Source organism: Sitophilus oryzae, unplaced genomic scaffold (genome assembly GCF_002938485.1).
Source record: "Sitophilus oryzae breed Bouriz unplaced genomic scaffold, Soryzae_2.0 scaffold_682_pilon_pilon, whole genome shotgun sequence".
In the NCBI taxonomy this organism is placed as follows: domain Eukaryota; kingdom Metazoa; phylum Arthropoda; class Insecta; order Coleoptera; family Curculionidae; genus Sitophilus; species Sitophilus oryzae.
The window spans coordinates 5,197,180-5,218,407 of NW_022147287.1; the positions used below are offsets into that span (position 1 = coordinate 5,197,180).

Genomic DNA, 21,228 nt, shown 5'->3' on the forward strand with positions numbered 1-21,228 from the left:
TCAACTACGTTGCAAATATTAATACTTTTGTGACGTTTGAAAAATAGTTATTTTTTATACAAGACGATAAAATGTATTTTATCGTCGACCGGAAAACATTCAGGAAACAATAATGCAATTTTATCGTCGTGTATAAAACAATATTTTTTTTCCACAGCGAGTTACGTTTTCAAAAGTCTTGACAATATAGTTAGGACTTAATACAATTAATTCAATAAGGAGGTTTGACAGGATTTAAATATTATACACTTAAATCCTGTCAAACCTCCTTATTGAATTAATTGTATAAAGCCCTAATTATATGGCGCCATCTGTGATTCAAAAGAAACAAATAAAAAAGAAATATATAATAATCAATACAGATTTTTTAAAAGTTGATCAAAAATAAAAACACAAATTTTAATCAAATCTACACACTTTTCTAATAAATAAAGTACATAAAATAATTATTTCTCAAAATTCGAACATATCTAGCTTTACAGAAGGGCAAAAAATCGATAAATTCCCCCCAAACAATCCTGCGCCGAGCGCGACCTCCCAGCATCACGTCTCGTCTTCCAAATGCAAGACCCAGTTTCTGTATAGTTGAGTTTTTTAAGTTTATTTTCGTATTTTAGAACCCATAAACACATACTAAATCGTTCAGAAATGATGCGAAAATATTTCAACTAAAAAAGCTGGAAAAGTGATTTTAAATTATTGGCCAGTGATTAAAAAATAAATCTCAAAGTTAGATCCAAAGATATCGATCTAGTGGTGTGTAAAGTTAGAATAATAGTGTTTTTTATATATATATCTGTTTGTCGGTTATCAAGTTTTAATATAATATTTTGAGTTATAACAGAAAAAAAAATGAATCGGTTGAGTAGTATAAAACTTCCGTCGATGGATGCTGCCGTGAACGTGGCCAGTCAACTTAAACGGCAATTTATACCTCCCAAAGGTGAACAAATAAGTTCACATCATGGAGAAAGGGTAAAAATTTAACAACAAATAACAAAAAATAAGTTAAATTTAAATTTAAATTATTTTTAAGGTACATTTTGCCCAGCTGCCCAATCAGAATCACAGTTCTCACGGCGGAATCACTGACGAGCATCACGAAATGTCACACGTGAAGTCTGGTAGTAATCCGTTCGGATCCAGTAATCCAAGTAATCCGTTCCTGCAGATGCAACAAGAAGAGAACCATAGCTTTCAACAGGTAATTTAGATTTTTCTAGACAATCAACAGTAAGATGGAAAAAATATCTTATATTAATAATTATTGTTGATTGTTTTATCTACAGGGTGATCGTGTGTTTTGGAAAATCTCCAGTTCTGGTTATAGTAGCGCACATTTTTTTTTCAAACGTCTTTAAAGAATTAATTTTTGCGACGTGATTGGCAACATAAAAAAGTCATTTTAACACCTATTGACAGTTTTTGATATTTATTTGAGATTCGAAATGACATTCTTTTAGGCATTATAGAGGGTGTTTCAAAACAAATGCGAAAAACTTTAGGGGGTGATTCCTTGTTCAAAATAAAGGGTAGTTTGCTTTATAAACGTTGGGTCAAAAGTCAACCATTAGGGAGATATCGCGGTACAAAGATGGCGGAAAAATAATGTTTTTATTTTTTATCTTGAAAACGAAAAGAGATAGACTAATGAAATTTTATGGAAGCATTACTGTTATGAAAACACACTTTCTGGTAATTTTTTCACTTTTTTAAAATGAGTGGAAGGGGTTGAAATAAACTACTCCTACCATTCTTGTTAACGAAATTTAAAGAAAAATCTTATCAAACACATGCAAATGCTATAATTTGGATAGTTTAGTTTGTTTAGAAACTTTTTTATCTCTTGTGTTCTTTTGATAAAACTCACCGATTTGAAATTAAAAAATAAAATGTAAAGCATTACATGTCAGGACAAAGAACATTTTTAGATTAAGAATCTAGTGATAATAACGATAATAATAATCAATAAACAATAACGATAATAATAATAATCAATGATAATATCGTATTGCAGTAGAGTAATGGTCAAATAAAATAATATTAGGAACATCATTTTTTTTCCTCAAAAATTACAGCAGCCCGCTAGATTCTTTATCCCCTACAAAAAACCCTCCTACATGCTCCAAATACTCCAACGATTAAGAGAACTTCAGCTAACAGGAATTCTTTGTCATCGGCTTCTTTCATAAAGCGTTCTATTTCCAGTTTTGTAAATACTTTTGATTTCTCTTCCTGATATCCGGAAGCTTTTCTTTTTAAAAATACAATAAGGTTTATGAATTTGCTAATATCTACGTTTCTGTTCAGGTAAACCATGGTGCGGAGCATCGAATATTTACTCCACAGAGTTGACGGCTTTAAGGTAGCGAATAACTTCAGGAAATGACTATCAAATACCTTTTCTGTGAAATTCTCAACATGTTTCTCTTTGACCCAGGTTTCAAAGTTGTTGTAGGCGGCCTCGTATAAGTTTTTCGACTTCTCGGGCACTAGTTTCGGCAGCTTGTTGAATTTCCAAAGACTCGTCATTATCACTCATTTTTTCATAAAACTTTGTAGGAAATACGGCGACGTTTGAACCTGTCAGAACTTTGTCATTTAACAATGCATAAACAATGCCTTAGAAACCGATTACCAAAACATTTTAAAAAATCAACAACAAAAAACAAACGCAAAATCATAATGTGTTGGGGTATGATACACAATTTCTATAAAACTTTAAATTCGCAGTTTTATTTTGTTTTATTTTATTAAAAATTATTAATATTCAAACTTCCACATAATTCTTTGTCAATTGCCTAATACGGATTTTTTTTTCGTCAAGTTAAAAAGCATAACTAAAAATGCAGTATAATTAATAGTTAGTCTGCTTAATTATATTCTTTTCTGGTCATACACCAAATACCAATAATTTAGTAGCTATCAATTACAGACTTAATATTCCTATTAACAATTAAGTTCCTTTTTTTTGCAGGAGAGTCATTTTGGTCAAGATGGAATTACCAAGCAACAAAGTAGGATGTCGTCGGTGGATTTCTCTGATGGTAGTGATTTTGTAGAAGGAAAGAGTGATGTTAAGATCAACGAGTACCAAGCAGCTTGGAATGTCACCAATGCTATTCAAGTAAATACATAGAGTTTATATCGTTTACTCTTTATTATTACTCAATCAGTCAATCCTAAAAAAAATAAAATACTCTATAATAATTATACCAGTGATCTACACCTGTGTATTAAGACACTTTTTTATATTTTAGGGGATGTTTATAGTCTCTTTACCCTTCGCCGTTCTGAGAGGTGGATATTGGGCTATAGCCGCCATGATAGGTGTTGCCTACATCTGTTGTTATACTGGAAAGATACTTGTTGATTGCCTGTACGAATTCGATGTTCAAACGGGACGGTAAGTAAGAGTTTGTTTGTCTATCGTTTTTTAGCTATATTATTTAGATATACTACTATGTATAGTGTTATCCTTTGAATAAAAAGGTGTTATCATACCGGGTGTTGCATCGTCGAGCGGGACATAGGAAATCCCATGTAAATTTTAATGGGATCAATTATTGGCTTCCCTAATTATTTTAAAGAATAATTCTATTTAAGTTTATTGAAGAGCACTAAAACCCACATTCAAAAGAATAACTTTAGATATTTTTAATTAGTCCGTTTACGAGTTATCGCCGATTTCTTTTTAAATATTTCTCCTTTCTTATGGCCCTGTATTTACTTATGAGCACCAGTCAAGGTAAAAGATAACTGTCAAATGAAGTTGTCATTTCAGAAATTTATCTATTTAGTGCTTTATTATTATTATTATTAAAAACTCATACCTACATCAATAATATTAGCCATGAATTACACTACCGAAGAAAAAGTATTGATGATTAAATGGTATTATCAAGGAAATAGTTATCAAAAGGTGTCGGACATGTTTGCTGCTCTGTATCCTAATAGACCGATACCTGGAAAATCTACAATCGCAAGGAATATCCACAGATTTGAGACCAAAGGTACCCTAATAAATAACTGCAGATGTGAAGCAAGGCAGGAACAAAGAGAAGATGGAAGAAATGATACCGACTTGGAAGTTTTATTGTGCGTGGAAGAGAACGATGGAAAGATCAGCACAAGGAAACTTGAGAATGAAATAGGAATAGATCACACTACAGCGTTTCGAATTTTGAAACGACATAAATACTATTCCTTCAAATATGAAAAGCACCAAGAGCTACGAGATGGGGACGAAATACGACGGCAGGCATTTTGTTTTGATATGATGGAAAGAGCAAATACGGATAGGGAATTTTTAAAAAACATATGTTTTACTGACGAATGCACGTTTACCTTAAATAATGTCCCAATGTTCAAAATTATCGATATTGGAACAAAGAAAACCAACACAGGATTGTCGAAACAAGGACGCAATATCCACAGAAAGTAAATGTTTGGGCAGGGATATTCGGACACAATATTATCGGACCATTATTTCTTACGCGAAATTTAAATGCAGAATATTATTTGGAACTACTCGAAAATTATATTTTACCTGCTTTACATGATGCCGCTAGGGAAAATCAGGAAGTTTGCTACCAAATGGATGGCTGCCCGGCACATAGTACCCTGGCTGTTCGGGAATATTTAGACAATAGTTTTAACGGAAACGTTATTGGCCTAAATCATACAGTAAATTGGCCAGCAAGGTCCCTGATATTTGGCCAAATGATTTCTTTCTCTGGGGCCATTTAAAAAACAGGATACACAAGGATAAAAAATACCCAAATCTAGACGAGTTAAAAAATGCTATTTCTGCCGAATGTAATAGAATTTCAGTTTATCAACTAGCGAATGTAAGAAGAGAATTTTATGATCGCCTGGGTTATTGTCTAGCAGTCGATGGAGGAATATTTGAACATCTTAAATCCTAAAGTTCTAACAATTTAATAGTACCTAAATTAATAAGTTATTGAATATTGTAATAATACTATAATTAACCTTGTAATTGATTACTTTATTTTACTTTAATTCATATTAATTTGTATTTATAAATACATCTTTAAGATTTCCGATGTAGGAATGAGTTTTCAATAATAATGTATAATAAAATAAAAAAGCACTAAATAGGTAAATTTCTGATATGACAACTTCATTTGACAGTTATCTTTTACCTTGACTGGTGCTCATAAGTAAATACAGGGCCATAAGAAAGGAGAAATATTTAAAAAGAAATCGGCGATAACTCGTAAACGAGCTAATCAAAAATATCTAAAGTTATTCTTTTGAATGTGGGTTTTAGTGCTCTTCGATAAACCTAAATAGAATTATTCTCTAAAATAATTAGAGAAGCCAATAATTGACCCCATTAAAATTTACATGGGATTTCCTATGTCCCATCCGACGATGCAACACCCGGTATATACTTACGTTGATACATAAATCACTATGGAAACTGTCGCAAACATATCAACAACTTAGATTGGAAAGCCCAAGGGAAAGCCCGTCAAAATAGATAACTTTTCTGGGTCGCGGCCGTTGTACGCGATCTGGCGCTGCAATAGCCGTTGCTAAGAACAACCGCCAAACAAAAACAGAAATAATTTTCTCTTGTCAAAGTCAGAATCTCCAAAAATTATAAAATCTTTCAAAATTTAAGCCGCCCTCATTGAAAAAATACCGAAAAATGTTTAAAGCGTCCATTCTCAAAGTAATTATTGCCATCTTGTGAGTTTAATTTAAATTTTACTTACTCAAACCCGTGATAATTGTGAAAAAGTGGCATTAAAAACTGAAAAACTGTGTTGTGAACTGTGAACTGCAAAAACCACCGTGGATCGTGGCATAACGTTTGTTTCCAATGTTTCATAGGTATTTCACATACATGTTTCTTGTATGCAACACACTGTATTTTATTTATAAAATTAAAAGAAAATAATAATAAATTCGAATAAATAATATTTGGCGATATAATTCCGGAAAAAGACGAGATATTATACATTTGTAATTTTTGAACGCCTAAAAACTGGAACTTGATTTTTCCAGGCAAGTAAGAGTGCGAGATTCGTACGTATCAATTGCCAAGGAATGTTTCGGCAAGAAATATGGCGGCAAGGTGGTCAGCATCGCCCAAATCATCGAGCTTTTGATGACCTGCATCCTATACGTTGTGGTGTGTGGCGATTTGATGATCGGGTCCTTTCCGGATGGCGACATGGACACTAGATCTTGGATGATGTTGATTGGTATATTCCTACTACCTTTAGGTAAGTGCGCATGTGCTTTTGACTCGCGAATATGATGAACTATCTAATTTTATTTAAAGCAAATTAAAAAAATCCTCTTTTAATTTTCAGGTTTCCTAAAATCCTTAAAAAGTGTCTCTGTCCTATCCTTCTGGTGTACCATGTCCCACATCCTCATCAACGTCATCATTTTGGGCTACTGCCTCCTCTACATCGGCGAATGGGGCTGGGGCACAGTAAAATGGGGCCTGGACTTGGAAAACTTCCCCATCAGCTTGGGTGTGATCGTATTCAGCTACACCTCCCAAATATTCCTACCCACATTGGAAGGAAACATGGAAGACCCTTCTAAATTTGAGTGGATGCTCGATTGGTCCCACGTTTGGGCAGCCGTGTTCAAAGCAGTCTTTGGATACGTTTGCTTCCTTACTTTTGAAAACGATACACAGCAGGTTATCACAAATAACTTGCATTCGCCTGGATTCAAAGGTTTGGTGAATATCTGTCTGGTAGTCAAAGCAATGTTAAGTTATCCTCTACCTTATTACGCTGCCTGTGAGTTGCTGGAAAGAAGCTTTTTTAGAGGTAAACCGAAAACTCCATTTCCTACCATTTGGGATCAAAATGGAGACCTGAAAGTATGGGGTCTCGCCTGGAGACTGGCCGTTATAATATTCACAATACTCATGGCTTATTTTATTCCGCACTTTCAAATACTCATGGGATTTATTGGGAGCTTCACAGGCACAATGCTAAGCTTCATATGGCCCTGTTACTTCCATCTAAAATTAAAGAGTAAAACTCTGGAAAGGAAGACGGTAATTTTCAACTATTTTATCATATATTTAGGGTTCATTTTCGCCATAATAGGTATCTTTGATTCGGGTAAAGCGTTGATTAACGCTTTTGAAATTGGGCTTCCGTTTTAAGTAGTAATAAATCCAGTAAAATACCAACGAAGTATATGTACCTTTTTTTAGAGAGAAAAAAGGTTTAAAATAATATGTCGGATTCGTCCGACAATAATAATATTAAGAATCCAGTCTTCCAAAAATTAAAAATAATATGTCATAATATATAAAAAAACATGTGTTTAATTATTTTGAGTAGGTATACCGGGTGCGTCTCAAAAGTGGCTCACCCCCTATAACTTTTTTATTTTTTCAGATAAAACAACGAGATTTGGTATGTTAGTATATGACATAAATCTGGATTGATTGACATGTTCAATTGTTTTCGGTCACTTCCGGTTTCACCGGAAAAGACTACAACTTTTGATTTTTAAATGGCACCCTCGGTATTTTTTTTTACTTTATTCGATAGAAAACGACACTCTGAATAGAATGACATATCATATGTCAACTTTCGACAGTTTCGCATATGGTTTATTCGAAATTGTAACCTGCGGTTCATAACGACAATTTTACTCGAAATACCAAGTGTGTGGTATCAAATTATTCGTAAAAAAATGCTTTTTCCAAATATGCTAATGAGCCACCCTCGTTCCATTTGAAAAAATTGAGATATGATTAAAAATACGAGTTGGGTATCTTTTAACCGGCCAGGACAAGACACTAAATACATTAAACGATCAAATCTATTTTTCCAAGGCTCCTTGATTAAAAATTGGTGTTTTTAACACATCCATGGCACTCTAGATTGAAATTTAAAATGCAATTTGTTTTTGAGCGTATATGTCAAAAGTCGACATATGATACGTCATTCGATTCAGAATGTCATTTTCTATCGAATAAAGTAAAAAAATACCGAGGGTGCCATTTAAAAAATTTAAATTTCCTGTGAAACAGGAAGTGACCGAAAACAATTGAACACGTCAATGAATCTTAATTTATGTCATATACGAACATACCAAATCTCGTTTTTCTATCTGAAAAAATAAAAAAGTTATAGAGGTGAGCCACTTTTGAGACGCACCCGGTATACCAGGTTTTTTTCATATGTATAGTGTAGTCCAAATTGTTTTAAACATGATTCTGTAAGTTCTATTAAATAGAATATATTAATGTAAATAATAACTGTTTATATATTTATAATTAATTTATTTTTGTTTCTTAAAATATTTTGATTAAAAAAAATATATAAAAGTGAAGAATAAATAATAAATAAAATAAAATAAGCTCAAAACGTCAAACATGGGGGTCATGGTATTGATTTCGTCTCAAATATGTAAAGAATATATAAATATTATTATACTCATTCCCGAGTCTTTTTGTTCAAAGGTTTACCTTGTATAACCAAATGATTTGGTTAACTTTATTGTTATTTATTTAAATTATTAAATTAATCGTATTTATAATAATTTGGACTACTCTATTATATATAAAAAAAATTGTTTATTTATTTTTTCATATATATGTACAGGGTGGCGCCTCTCAGGCGACGCGGAGGCTCCAGGAGAACGACAGCTTCTATCGAAATGAAATTTTGTGAGCATATGTAGGTTAATTTAAAGCATTTTTTTTTAATATAGGGTGTTCTAAAGGGTGTCCCCAAAGAATGTCACAAATTAAAGTTGCGATTTTGTAATGGAACATCCTATATATTAATTGATTTTCCGATCCTAGGATAACAATAAACGTGAGTTTTATTAGAAAAGTATATGAATAAAATGTAAGGTTTTTGACATGTTTAACATTTTCAAAAAATGAAGAATAATTTTTAAATTTCAATAAAAACTGGAATTTTCCCGGTATAGCTTAATATGTAGTTAAAATAACTATTGTATTTTAAATGAAATTAAAACTTGGACCAAAAAGTTACACAGGGTGAGACAATATAACTATTGAATTTTGGTCACCTTTCAAAGCAAGTTACTCTTTTATTTTTAACACCCAGTATTCCGATATTCAGTCGGGAATTCAGTTCTCTCCATAATACTACTAAGGTTGCCTACCCACCCAACAAAGATTTTTCTAGATATTTTCATTTTTACCACTTAAATCATATTAAATAATAAAGATCTAGAGACGCAAAATCATAAAAATGAAAATATCTAGGAAAATTTTTGTCTAAGGGGTAGGTGACCTTAATAGTTTTTTGAAGATATATCAATTTTCCATTAAATATCGGAGTAATATACTGGGTGTTCCATTTAAAATAAAGGAGTAACTTGCTTTTAAATGTGACCAATGTTCAATATTAGTTTTGTCTCACCCTGTATAGCTTTTCGGGTCAAATTTCAATTTAATTTAACATACAGCAGTTATTTTAACTAAATATCCAGCTATATACAAGGTAAATTACAATTTAGGTAGCTGTTATTGAAATTTAAAATGTATTCTTCATTTTCACGAAATGTAAAATATGTCAAAATCCTTACATTTTAGGCATATACTTTTTTAAGGAAACTCACCTTTATTTTTTTCCTAGAATCCAAAAATCAATTAATATATAGGGTGTATTTACAAAAAAAAAGCATTACAAACACATCCTGTAGAATTCTCTATATTTTTAAAAAAATGCTCTAAAGTAACACTACATATTATGCTACCAAAATTTCATTTCGATATAAAGCGTCCGTCTCGTATAGGAGGCACCACCATGTATATGCCAGTCAAACCAAAATAGATATATGATTTTGTTGTATATTTAACGCCAATAAATTATTAAAAGACAAGTATAATTAACAAAAAAATAGCAATATTTTATAGATATCCATAAATATTTAACAAATTACTTACAATATATAATTCCAAATATTACTAAATATTATATTAAAGTAACCCATGTCTTCCAAACAAAAAAAAAGTATTTTAAAAATTTACACTTTAGAAATACTTTAATATTTAATATATTATTTTTTATAAAAATAGAAAGAAACAAAACAACAGACGTACGATTTGTATTATCATTATAGTGTACAGGGTGGTTCAAAAATTGTAACGCTATACACCGAAGCATTTAGGATCAAATTTTCGATGGACTATTAATGTCCGACTACAAGGAAACGGGCCACCCTGTATATAATCTTTAAAATATTGAAATCCTTTATAGATATTCTTTAAAATATATTCGCTAAGGACAACTGCACCTAACAAAAAAAAAACAATGTCATTTAGGTCTAGTCAATTTCAAATACTTATTCTAAGTAAATAAGGTAAAAATACAATTAAAAAAAAGCGTTCTACTGTGGTACTGCGCTTGAAAACCACATATCATTCAGATGTAGGTTTTTAACAATATACAGGGTGGGCCACTGAAAACATACAATGGCTATAATTTTTCAACCAAAAAAGATATCAATAAAATAAAAATACCGTTTCTATAATATCGAGGGGGAATACATATGACGTATTTTTTGAACCACCCCGACCTACCCCTTAGGAGGCACCCCTACTCACTTGAAAATCTTAAATGGCAACACTCCACTTGTGGCGTCTTTTTGGAAAGCTCAGGAAAAATGCTAAATGATGATCATAAAGTTTTTAGGGTGAAATTGAAAAACTACCCTTACACGAACAATTAGGTGGACATTAATGAAAAAGGTGATTTTTTCAGCATAAGTTACAAATTGGGACCCAGCTAAATGAATTATTCTTCAAACTACCCCAACCCACCCCTAGGTGGCACCCCCTCACTTCTAATCTCAAGATAGCGATACCCCACTTGTGACAGTTCTTTGGAAAGCTAATTGAAATTGCTAAACGATGTTCATACACACTTCAACTTAATTACTGGATAGTGACAAGAAATGTAGGTGTGACAATTTGAAATTTAAAATGATAATTTATTTTAATAATTGCTCAAAATGACAGCCGATTTGTTCCATACAAAAATACAAACGATTTTCAAATTCTTCTCTCACTTTTTGGAAAGTCTCTCTCGAAATATTTCGACAAGCTTCAGTTCTCCTCCGCCGCAATTCTTGCAACGAACCTGATTTTGTCTTGTAGACTATGGATTTAGTGTAACCCCACAAGGAAAAGTCTAAAGGAGTGAGATCCGGTGATCTTGGCGGCCACTCGATTAGACCCCTTCTGCCAATCCATTGCTTTGGATAATATTTATCCAACCACCGCCTTGTGACAATAGAATAATGCGAAGGGGCTCCATCTTGCTGAAAGTGTATGAGGTCTTCATTAAGAGTTATAATAAATTTCTTTGTACCAGCTTTTTTTTCTCGCAATGGTTTATGGATACAAAAATAATTCATTCTATTGATTTTGACACGATTTGACACATTTTTGTTTTATTTTTAGGCTCTAATTTTTTCGTTCTTTTTTATGACAGTCGTTCAGCATTTTTATACGCTTTCCAAAGAGGTGTCACAAGTGGGGTATCGCTATCCTTTTGACAATAGAATAATGCGAAGGGGCTCCATCTTGCTGAAAGTGTATGAGGTCTTCATTAAGAGTTATAATAAATTTCTTTGTACCAGCTTTTTTTTCTCGCAATGGTTCATGGATACAAAAATAATTCATTCTATTGATTTTGACACGATTTGACATTTTTGTTTTATTTTTAGGCTCTAATTTTTTCGTTCTTTTTTATGACAGTCGTTCAGCATTTTTTATACGCTTTCCAAAGAGGTGTCACAAGTGGGGTATCGCTATCCTTTTGACAATAGGGGGTAATGCTAGAAGGGGTCCATCTTGTTGAAAGTATGAGGTCTTCATTAAGAGTTATAATAAATTTCTTTGTACCAGCTTTTTTTTTTCTCGCAATGTTCTATTGATTTTGACACGATTTGACATTTTTGTTTTATTTTTAGGCTCTAATTTTTTCGTTCTTTTTTATGACAGTCGTTCAGCATTTTTTATACGCTTTCCAAAGAGGTGTCACAAGTGGGGTATCGCTATCTTGAGGTTAGAAGTGAGGGGGTGGCACCTAGGAGTGGGTCGGGGTAGTTTGAAAAAAACCTCATTCAGCTGGGTCCCAATTTGTAACTTATACTGAAAAAAACACTTTTCTCATTAATGTCCACCTAATTTTTCGTGTAAGGGGTAGTTTTTCAATTTCACCCTAAAAACTTTATGATCGTCGTTTAGCATTTTTCATGGGCTTTCCAAAAAGTGGGGTGTTGCCATTTAAGATTTTCAAGTGAGAAGTGGTGCCGTCTTAGGGGTAGGTCGGGGTGGTTCAAAAAATACGTCATATGTATTCTCCCTCGATATTATAGAAACGATATTTTTTATTTTTTTGATATCTTTTTTGGTTTAAAAATTATAGCCATTGTAAGTTTTCAGTGGCCCACCCTGTATGAGAGGCTTACAGCGCAGAAACGGTCTAATCCACGAACTCGCAAATTCGAGCTGAATCATATTTATTTTATTAAATTTATTTTGTATTTAAAAAAAAAATTAAAGCTTTGAAGCTACAAAATTTGCTTTATTAATAGTTTTCATGCTACATATTATTAAAAAGTATTGGCCTCCTAACTTTGCAAATAAATTCATAAAGAAAAACGGTCCACAATTTTTTTAGTAATCAACATTTATTATACATCATTTGAAGACTACAGAGGAAAACCCAGTTTTGTCCATTTTAATTGGAGTCGAGAAAAATGCAGTTTAGTATGCGTGTTTTTAAAGAAATATGTTATTTTCGGTTGAATAATTAGAAAAATACCTATTATTACCAATTCTGAATTATTAATATTGAGAATTATCGCCATTATCCTGAAATACCGAAATAAAAATGTCAAAATACAAAACAAAACAGGGGAAACCCAGGGATGTCCAATTAAAGATTGTATAAAACCTAAATCTATACTATTATTTTTTTGTTGCAGGAAGAAAATTAATATTTAAGTAGGTTTTTATTACAATACATAAATTTATAACATATAATACTAATTGCAAAGGTGCATGCTCGTCGCCCATTAGTAAGGATATCCCTGGTTTTGCCATTTACGCGTGGACTACTCTGGTTTTTCCCTTGTATGGCAAAATAACCAAGCTGTAATATCTCCGGGACTAAGCGCATTATTACAATTTAATTACCTAATAAAAATAAATATTAATAAACGTTATAATTAATTAATTATAATATTGACAATATCAAAATATAAGTTTTCTCAAAACAAGCTTTTTGGGGTTAGGCCGTTTTTGCGCTGCTGGTAGCCTCATATAAGTTCTAAAAAAAATTTGTAGCTTTACAGAGTGTTTCAAAACAAATGCGTAAAACTACCCAAAGTTTATCTTTTCTACAAACTACAAACTATCTAAACTTTTCTTTATTTTAACCAAGGGATCGTCCCTTAAACTTGTTTGCCTTTATTTTGAAACACTCTGTATGAAGATCGAATATTGTGTGCATCATATATGAAACAATGTCTTCCAAGAATGTAACTTTGTCTTCCAATAAAAATACTTTAAATATAATGAAACTATCTCATGCAGATTGCAGCGAGTATAACTTGTGGATTTGCATAAGGGTGGTTTTAAACTATATATAATATTATATATTGCTGTATGTATATCTATTAACTATTATTTCTATCACTTGATTTAACTCCTATTGTTATGACTAATACAAAACTATATTTTACATCTTAGATAGTAACTTTTGCAATAATTACCCACAATATACAATCGAAAAAAGTATCTAAATAGAGAAATCAAATGATAGAAATAAAACTATTGTTCTAAATGTATAAAAAAAAAGAGTTTACTAAAAACCACTTAGCGTAGTTAGCTCTGTATACTTAAACTACAACAAACTGTTAGCCTTTAGGATTACAGTTGTTAAACATTTGTTAAACTTGATGTAAAAAAATGATATTAGACAATAATAATTGAAAATGTCAAGACAATAAAATATATTACATGCCTATAAGTTAAATTTTGATATTTTTATGTACAGGCTAAGTCAAAAATAAAGTGAAATAATTCATTATTTCATTTGTTTTGAGTGCTACGAAAGGAAAATGATAAATAAAAGTTTTTTGGGGATCTCCAGATACAAAATAAAATTATTTTTGAATATACAGGGTGCAAATATTTCCAGAGCTCGTAGATCTCGATAAAAGGAACATATTTTTTCTTTTATCCGTTTTTCAAATAAATCCAAAATAACGGAGTTATTTTACTTCGAAAATGTCCAAAAGAAATTATTTTTTGCTTAAAAATGTAGTCTGTTGTAAATGCGTAGTCTGTTATAGTATCTGTTGGCATATTATTAAGAAATTATGTTTTTTAATTAAAAAAATTCAATTTTTTTTACTACCCCTAAAAATATTTGCACTTAGTTGACTCACCCTGTATATAATAGGATATACAAAAAAAATAATATAATTTTACGCAGAATCAAAAATAAAATGAAATGTATGGTTTTAACTATTAAACAAAAATAAACATTACACACTTTTTTGAAGCATCCTGTATTTGTAACTGGAGCATCTCTTTTATAATTCGAAAAATAAATGAGATTATAAATTATTAACATTATCATTGATTCACCCTGTATATTTTATGGCAATTTTTTATGTATAATAATGTCTATTTTAAACATATTACCATTATTTAGGGTGTTTTTTCTATGAAAAACTTTGATTGATTTATCAAAAAGTATTTTAGGAGTAATATGAATATTTGTTTGAACAATATGTTAGGGATAGGAAAATTATACCGATATGTCGATACCTATATTATATAGACATATCGATATATATTAGAGATGATATATGATATACCATGCGTATCCATATTATATCGAATAATATCGATATGGGAAGTGCGATAACCTATTATCGATAGTTAAAATCTATTATCGCCCATTCGTAATTGCCCTTCCAGAAACAACCCCCTGTACATCCTGTACTTTTTTAACAATCCTGTAGCTTTTATTTTTTGAAACATTAGAGAAAACCAAGGTTAATTTTATTGTAATTTGAACCTATTTTTTTTAAGTTATTGCTAAATGTACGTAAGATGGATGAATGCAAAATAAAATTTGTGAAATAAATCAACTTCTGAGTTTTTTTACCAATTTACCAACATTTATTTACATAAACTAGATACAGTGAAAAAATTTCTCAATGACCTGGAAAAAAAACAAATATATTTATATAAACTTTCGGAAATCGACTATTCCTGTTTATTTTAATTTTGTAAACATTGATTTATGTAAACTGAATACATTAAAAAAATTTCTACATCTAAAAGAGTAAATATTTACAGAGTGGTTTACATCGAAAAAACAGACTTTTTAGAAGAACAGAAAGATGATACCGATCACTTTTTTGGCTCTTCAACTTTTGTAATTTCGATTATTTTCCTACCAAGCAAGTCCATCCTTGATCGGCTCTCAATTTCCGAATTATCTGAGGCTGAACTGTCTTCATCAGAAGACGAATCATCATAACAACCCAAACCTAAAAGTAAATACCGCCAGATCTATCTCATAATATTTAGAAATCTATTTCATAATATTTTTAGAACAAGTAATCAAAAGTAACGAAAATCAACAAACTAGTTTAGGTATTATCACAGACTAACTTCAAGTATATAGTTAGTCTGTGTCTGTGGAACTGTATGAAAAAAATTTAAAGCACTGTATTTAAATAATGTTTACTTTACTTAATTTTAGTACTTGTATCAACTAAAATCGTAATTACTTACCTGGAAGAATTGCAACACATTTTAAAGCCGATCCATTAACATTACCACCCTGACTATCATTACTCGCATCCCCTTGTGCTGAAACATTGCTAGAAACCTTCTGTTGCTTGTTACAAGGCTGCTGTTCTTTGTCGCCATTATCCTCATTATTACCTTCAGCACTCATTTTCCTTTTTACTGACTCCGATTTTTTTATCACAACACCCTTTAATAGCTTCTGCTGGTTCAGTTTACCCGACCCTGAAGTCACTTTTGGTTTGGTTACAGCAATTTCCGCTTGTAATCGCTCGTCTAAACTTTTCTCTTGAAGAATGGCAACCCTATTTCGATAATCGTTTAGTTCTTTTTCTTCTTCGATTTCCTTCTTCCTGTCTGCTGCTAATTTTGTTCGGTCCACCAGGTCTAGAAACTCTATTTCGTCGTCATCCAAACCTTTTATCATATTCTCTATAAAAATTCCGAAAATTAAGCAAAAAAAACTATTTTAAAAACAATAATTTCTTACTAAGCTTGTGTGCTTCTTCATACTCTAAATCCTTTTTCTGTTTCTGTTCTTGTAATCGTTCAAATAAACTTCGGTTGTCGATAGGTTCTTCCGGGCGTTCTAGAGAAAAATAGTAATTTAAATTAGGTAAACATTTCTAAATAATGGAATGCCAAGAAATTTTGACACTGACCTATGGGATCGCTGGGTTTTCGCACTTTTTCCCATTCTTCTTGCCGTCTTTTACGTGTTTCAGCAAGCTGAGCTTCGCTAATAAACCCAGAGCTCATGTTGGTTTGTTTATTTCAATAAAATTAGCAAGAAATTCTAACTATTCTCTAAAATTATATCGATAAACAGTAGCAAAGGAGTTTTTTGGTGTTTTTTGACATATAACAGCTGATGGCTGCAAAATTATAAGATGAATATTTGGTTGCATAAATATAAAAGATATATATATATTAGGGATGGCAAAATTTAAAAATATCGATATGTTATATTATTTGGGAATATAATATTTCTTTATCTGTGAATTGATAGTGAATTAATATATACCTATTTATAACTTATAAAATATAAACTGAAAAAGGAAAGAAAAGCGTAAAGAACGTTTTTTTTTAAAACTCTGTCCAACAAGAGAATATTATTATTTTAATTCAAAAGTTGATTGTATTTGCTATAATTTTTTCCAAATGTGAATAGGTTCTAATTACCAATATCCTAGAGCCTAGGGTAACAATGTTGCTTATATGGTAACGAGTACCTAGTCTGTCCTAATAACCTTTGTCTGTCTTGCGAAAAGATACAAGAGAGTATTTATTATATGAATATATCGATAGTTTTAGAGAATATATCGATAATTTCTATATCGATGTATTCTTTCCTTCCCTATTAGAATTTTAAAATTAAAATATTCAAACAGAAATTTACTATTTTTATAATTCTATTTTAACACATATTTTGAGTAACTCAATTACATATAAATTATCTGATGGCATACAGTACGGTAAATAAATATAAATAACAAAGAAGATAATGAAGATTTTTACAAAACAAGTCTAAGTGCAGTAGTTATTTTTTTTATAATTTAGACTCATATCTAAGCATCATACTATTTGAGTTCCCCTGTTCTAAATTGTACCCTAACGACTGATAAAAAGGTATTAGCTGATCCTTGCAATCCAAAGACATTTTATAGCTACCCAATTTCTTAGCAAGCAATGTCACTGTTAGAACAACTCTGAAAGAATATATACATTAAATTGTTTGTATGAAAAAAACTAGATTTAACTTACAATTTCCCAAGTTGTTTTCCTCTGTATGTGTTGTTTACTACTACATCTTCTAGCCTACCCCTTAAACCACTCTGATGAATGAATTTTAGTTCGGTTATTAAGGTAGCTGAACCAATAATTTTATTGTGTCTAATGTCCTCAACAACTGTTACAAAGTATCCTCCTGTTTCCTTCATTTTTCTAAACTGAGCTAAAATATAATTTATATCATAGCTAATAAATAATATTACAGTTTTGTTTCATGCAAATGGTTTTTTCTCTTAAGACACACCTTGTAGATTCAAGGTAAATAACTTTATCAGAAGCAACTTACTTTCAAAATCACTTTTTGATACATTTCCCACAACTGTTAACTGACTTAACAGTTGCAAATATCCTTTGTCGTAATCATCAATCATTAAGGGCCTTACTAGAAAGTAATCCTCTCCGGGATTTTCATTTGTAATAAACGGGGATAATTTGTTTTTAACTGCATTCCAATCTAGTCCATTTAAAATGTCTGGGTTGTATAAAAATACACTTTCTGGGGCAACATTTGTTACCTAAAAATAAGTTTAACAACTGTTATTTTATTAATATAATGTAGAATATTTAAATCACTTGCTTTCTCCATGACTTTACAGACTATTATTATAAAGTCTCAGAATGGATTATCTAGGGCTTAAGAGAATTGATTTATGTGATAATGAAATTCAAGATAATACTGATTTTGAGTAGGTTTTTTTGTGATAAGCTAACATATTCATGAAATACTTATATTAAATGGGGAAACATGTTCAATCATCAAAAAATATTGGTAATAACTAATAATAAATGTTAAAGTATTTTTATCAGTGTACATATGCTTAATTCTAAAGCATAATAACATATTTTATATCATTGAAATAGAGGCTTATGAAAAATAAACATCTGTATAAGCACATTTTTGTGAATGTTATGTCAGATTTATGAATTCAAATTAAATAACAAAATTCAAAGAAAAGACACCATATTAAACTGTCTGTTAGGATTTTAAATTCAAACAGCAGCTTAATAAAATCAAATGCCATGATAATACAACGTAAAATAAACATTCTAACTAGAAAACATACGTTTAAGAACTCACCTTTGTCAAGTTGTTTGCTACCATTTTGCAGAAAAACTAGGAGTTGAATAACTGATTTATTTAAATTTCGGACATCTTAGAACCACTAAGAATTGATTTTAACCTTGAACGAAGCAGGTACTTTCATTAAACCGGCTATGTAACAATTTTAAGTTGACATTTTTTTATCATTTTTCGCCTTTCCCTTTTGCTTTCATTGTTGACGTTGTCAATTTTGCACAAAATTAAAATCCAACCTCAAAATCTGACAGCTAGGGATTAGGGAGGAGCGATAACTGATAAGATATCGATATATTTGATTAATGAATAGGTATTTTGTTGCAGTATTTTTATATTAACATTCGGAGAGTGTGGTTGTTATCTTTTAGATAAATAATAGTTTCTGTATTTTTAATTATATGTTTTACTAAAATATACTGACATCAGAAAAATTTTCAAAGGTATACAGTGTGATTCAAGTTATTTTACCATTATTTTATTCTTATTTTAAAACTACAGATACAATAATCTGTACTGAGTGATTCTTGAAATTTTGACCATCTTTTTTTTCACTAAAATCTCTATAAAACCCTTACAAATATACTAAACATGAATGAAGTATAGCTTATTGGAATAAAATAAAACTATCAAATAGAATTAGAACTTATTTATTTACTATATGTATAAAGCAATGTTCCTTAATCAATAACACTAAAATAAATTATAAAACAAAATATTAATTATTACCTTAAAATTTAACAATTATACATGACAAGAAAAATCTCATTTTAACTTTCCTGATTTTTAACAAAGGGATTATGTATCTCATCTAAATTTGGATCGTTATCGGCAGAGTATCTTCCTAATTTCGACATAAAATACAAGAAAAAGATGACTCCTAGTATAAGAAGTGTTCCGAACATGCAGTATCTTCTGTATTTTGATCTTCCTCTTGACCTCAGTGGGGCCCCAAAAGTTATTCTACAAATTAAAAGTCATTTTAAACAATATCATTTAATTTTTTCTGCAAAACTTACTTCCACCAAGTTGTAACAAGCTCAAAAATTGGTCGGCGTTTGTATTTATCATCATCATGATCAAAACTTGAAGGTTTAACTTCTCGTATGTCCTAAATAATATAAATTAAAAATATATGTAAGTAATATTAAAAGCCACAACATACTTGAAATGTTTTTCTGTTTGATGACACTCCATGATAACTATCTATTCTATTAAATGCACCATGATCATCTACGTTAACCACTGAATGTGAAGGGCTTGGTGTGGAACGTAAATCCTGATTTACTGATGAATTAACATGATTAACTATCGATTTAACCTCTCTTTCTTCTGACAACTACAAAAAAAATTTGAAAAATTACCAACTTGTTTATATTAATATAATTACAAGGGGAAGTCCTAGACCTGCTCTAGCCCAATTTACACCAGCCAATTTCTCTTTTAAAACATCTGCAACGGGGCTTATTAAGTTTGGAGCAGGAAATAAGGGACTTTTGCATGATGGGCACGTATATCCTCGAGGCGCCGTAGTTGGGGGCAGTTGTCTTGAATAATGATCCAAACACGACCAATGAAAGACATCTGAAACGTTTCTTTACTGTATTTTCGAGAAAACTGGATAAATAAAGTGGTTTCTTACGATAACAAGTCAGCCTTATGCTATCCTCTGTATTTAAGTCCTTGGAACATATCTCGCAAATCGAATTGTAATCGCTGTCTTGTAGCCATTGTAGATATGATTGTACCACACACTAAAATTACAACACATTAGTATATTGATAACTATAAAAACTCTATAAATAAGATTATAATGCTTACAATGGGATGATTGGTTACCATACAATTCTCACAAACGCACACTCGATGTTCAAAGCAAAACTGGTTGGTAACGCGCCTCTTGGGGCATTTGCACAGCCCCATTGTTATTGCACAGCCTTAATAGACCAGAATTAAGCTAATTTACTATATTTTTCGGCGAAAAACATTAAAAATTGTGCAGCCACGTATATTGACAACCGTGGTAATGCCCATGTAATGTCAGAATTTTGACAGATGACCACAGATGACAGAGATGTCACTTGAACTCTTCTTTAATTTTAGTGGGCGTCAAGAAATCTAGGCGTTATCTGCTCCAGTTATCAAAAACATAGATACGAGGGTAAGAAGAAAATTACTTGATACAGAAATAAAAATAAAAGGCTTTGTTTAATACAAAAAATAAATATAATTTATATTGACTAGTCTCTACTACAAAGTGTTTAGTACTAGTTTGTCGGTATTAAAGTAGATAGGACATTTAATACGTTTTGTCTGGTCAAAGGACATTTGTCGTATTTTTCTATGCACTTGTCCATGTCCTGAGTTCTTCCGATATCCACAGCTTCTTTTAGAACTGTTCCACCAGCCATATAAGCGAATAACGGATTGCTGCAAGCAATAATAAAAGTTATCAAGTGTGGAACGTTGTGTAAGCAAAATAAATAAAAGTTATACTACCAGGGATTCTCAAAAATATATTTACAGT

At 31.1% G+C, this 21,228-nt stretch overlaps 5 protein-coding genes across 7 annotated transcripts in view; 1 reads left to right on the forward strand and 4 right to left on the reverse strand.

Annotated features, from left to right (window-relative positions):
- The first annotated feature begins 852 nt into the window (after positions 1-852).
- On the forward strand, positions 853-7,304 carry LOC115887967 (vesicular inhibitory amino acid transporter). Its single transcript, XM_030907540.1, has 6 exons — positions 853-975; positions 1,037-1,204; positions 2,978-3,127; positions 3,261-3,406; positions 6,040-6,260; positions 6,351-7,304. The coding sequence occupies exons 1-6, from the start codon at positions 853-855 to the stop codon at positions 7,166-7,168; spliced, it is 1,626 nt and encodes a 541-aa protein (XP_030763400.1). The 3' UTR covers positions 7,169-7,304.
- A 7,872-nt stretch (positions 7,305-15,176) lies between these two features.
- Positions 15,177-16,714, reverse strand: LOC115887985 (PSME3-interacting protein). Its single transcript, XM_030907561.1, has 4 exons — positions 16,498-16,714; positions 16,326-16,424; positions 15,821-16,267; positions 15,177-15,573 (listed from the first exon to the last, which is right to left on the reverse strand). Exons 1-4 carry the CDS (start codon positions 16,592-16,594, stop codon positions 15,434-15,436), a joined length of 783 nt encoding a protein of 260 aa, XP_030763421.1. The 5' UTR covers positions 16,595-16,714; the 3' UTR covers positions 15,177-15,433.
- A 515-nt stretch (positions 16,715-17,229) lies between these two features.
- LOC115887989 (probable glucosamine 6-phosphate N-acetyltransferase) lies at positions 17,230-18,935 on the reverse strand. 2 transcript variants are annotated; one of them, XM_030907567.1, is made up of 4 exons: positions 18,705-18,935; positions 17,913-18,141; positions 17,600-17,789; positions 17,230-17,544 (listed from the first exon to the last, which is right to left on the reverse strand). In XM_030907567.1, exons 1-4 carry the CDS (start codon positions 18,726-18,728, stop codon positions 17,385-17,387), a joined length of 603 nt encoding a protein of 200 aa, XP_030763427.1. In that variant the 5' UTR covers positions 18,729-18,935; the 3' UTR covers positions 17,230-17,384. The 2 variants fall into 2 exon arrangements, with proteins under 2 accessions (XP_030763427.1, XP_030763428.1); XM_030907568.1 differs by lacking the exon at positions 18,705-18,935 and adding an exon at positions 18,204-18,274.
- A 400-nt stretch (positions 18,936-19,335) lies between these two features.
- On the reverse strand, positions 19,336-20,762 carry LOC115887982 (zinc finger protein-like 1). The gene is made up of 6 exons (XM_030907558.1): positions 20,523-20,762; positions 20,344-20,455; positions 20,092-20,285; positions 19,867-20,040; positions 19,721-19,812; positions 19,336-19,664 (listed from the first exon to the last, which is right to left on the reverse strand). The coding sequence occupies exons 1-6, from the start codon at positions 20,622-20,624 to the stop codon at positions 19,472-19,474; spliced, it is 867 nt and encodes a 288-aa protein (XP_030763418.1). The 5' UTR covers positions 20,625-20,762; the 3' UTR covers positions 19,336-19,471.
- Positions 20,763-20,917: 155 nt separating this feature from the next.
- Positions 20,918-21,228, reverse strand: part of LOC115887988 — a 31,000-nt gene continuing 30,689 nt past the window's right edge. For both annotated transcript variants that reach the window (XM_030907565.1, XM_030907566.1), the window contains exon 5: positions 20,918-21,131. In XM_030907565.1, coding sequence (XP_030763425.1) covers positions 20,969-21,131 — 163 coding nt within the window. In that variant the 3' untranslated portion in view covers positions 20,918-20,968. The remainder of the gene's footprint in view (positions 21,132-21,228) is intronic.

What these genes read in the sequence shown, in the direction of transcription:
- LOC115887967 (XM_030907540.1), top strand. Translation starts at nt 853, where the DNA reads ATGAATCGGTTGAGTAGTATAAAACTTCCGTCGATGGATGCTGCCGTG. An exon ending in GTTCACATCATGGAGAAAGG is followed by an intron (nt 976 to 1,036) that starts GTAAAAATTTAA and finishes ATTATTTTTAAG; the next exon opens with GTACATTTTGCCCAGCTGCC. An exon ending in ATGTCACCAATGCTATTCAA is followed by an intron (nt 3,128 to 3,260) that starts GTAAATACATAG and finishes TTTATATTTTAG; the next exon opens with GGGATGTTTATAGTCTCTTT.
- LOC115887985 (XM_030907561.1), bottom strand. Translation starts at nt 16,594, where the DNA reads ATGAGCTCTGGGTTTATTAGCGAAGCTCAGCTTGCTGAAACACGTAAA. An exon ending in AAAACCCAGCGATCCCATAG is followed by an intron (nt 16,425 to 16,497) that starts GTCAGTGTCAAA and finishes ATTTTTCTCTAG; the next exon opens with AACGCCCGGAAGAACCTATC. An exon ending in ATGTGTTGCAATTCTTCCAG is followed by an intron (nt 15,574 to 15,820) that starts GTAAGTAATTAC and finishes ATTTACTTTTAG; the next exon opens with GTTTGGGTTGTTATGATGAT.
- LOC115887989 (XM_030907567.1), bottom strand. Translation starts at nt 18,728, where the DNA reads ATGGTAGCAAACAACTTGACAAAG. An exon ending in ATCAAAAAGTGATTTTGAAA is followed by an intron (nt 17,790 to 17,912) that starts GTAAGTTGCTTC and finishes ATTATATTTTAG; the next exon opens with CTCAGTTTAGAAAAATGAAG. An exon ending in GGAAAACAACTTGGGAAATT is followed by an intron (nt 17,545 to 17,599) that starts GTAAGTTAAATC and finishes ATATTCTTTCAG; the next exon opens with AGTTGTTCTAACAGTGACAT.
- LOC115887982 (XM_030907558.1), bottom strand. Translation starts at nt 20,624, where the DNA reads ATGGGGCTGTGCAAATGCCCCAAGAGGCGCGTTACCAACCAGTTTTGC. An exon ending in TGGTAACCAATCATCCCATT is followed by an intron (nt 20,456 to 20,522) that starts GTAAGCATTATA and finishes TTGTAATTTTAG; the next exon opens with TGTGTGGTACAATCATATCT. An exon ending in CAAACAGAAAAACATTTCAA is followed by an intron (nt 19,813 to 19,866) that starts GTATGTTGTGGC and finishes TATATTATTTAG; the next exon opens with GACATACGAGAAGTTAAACC.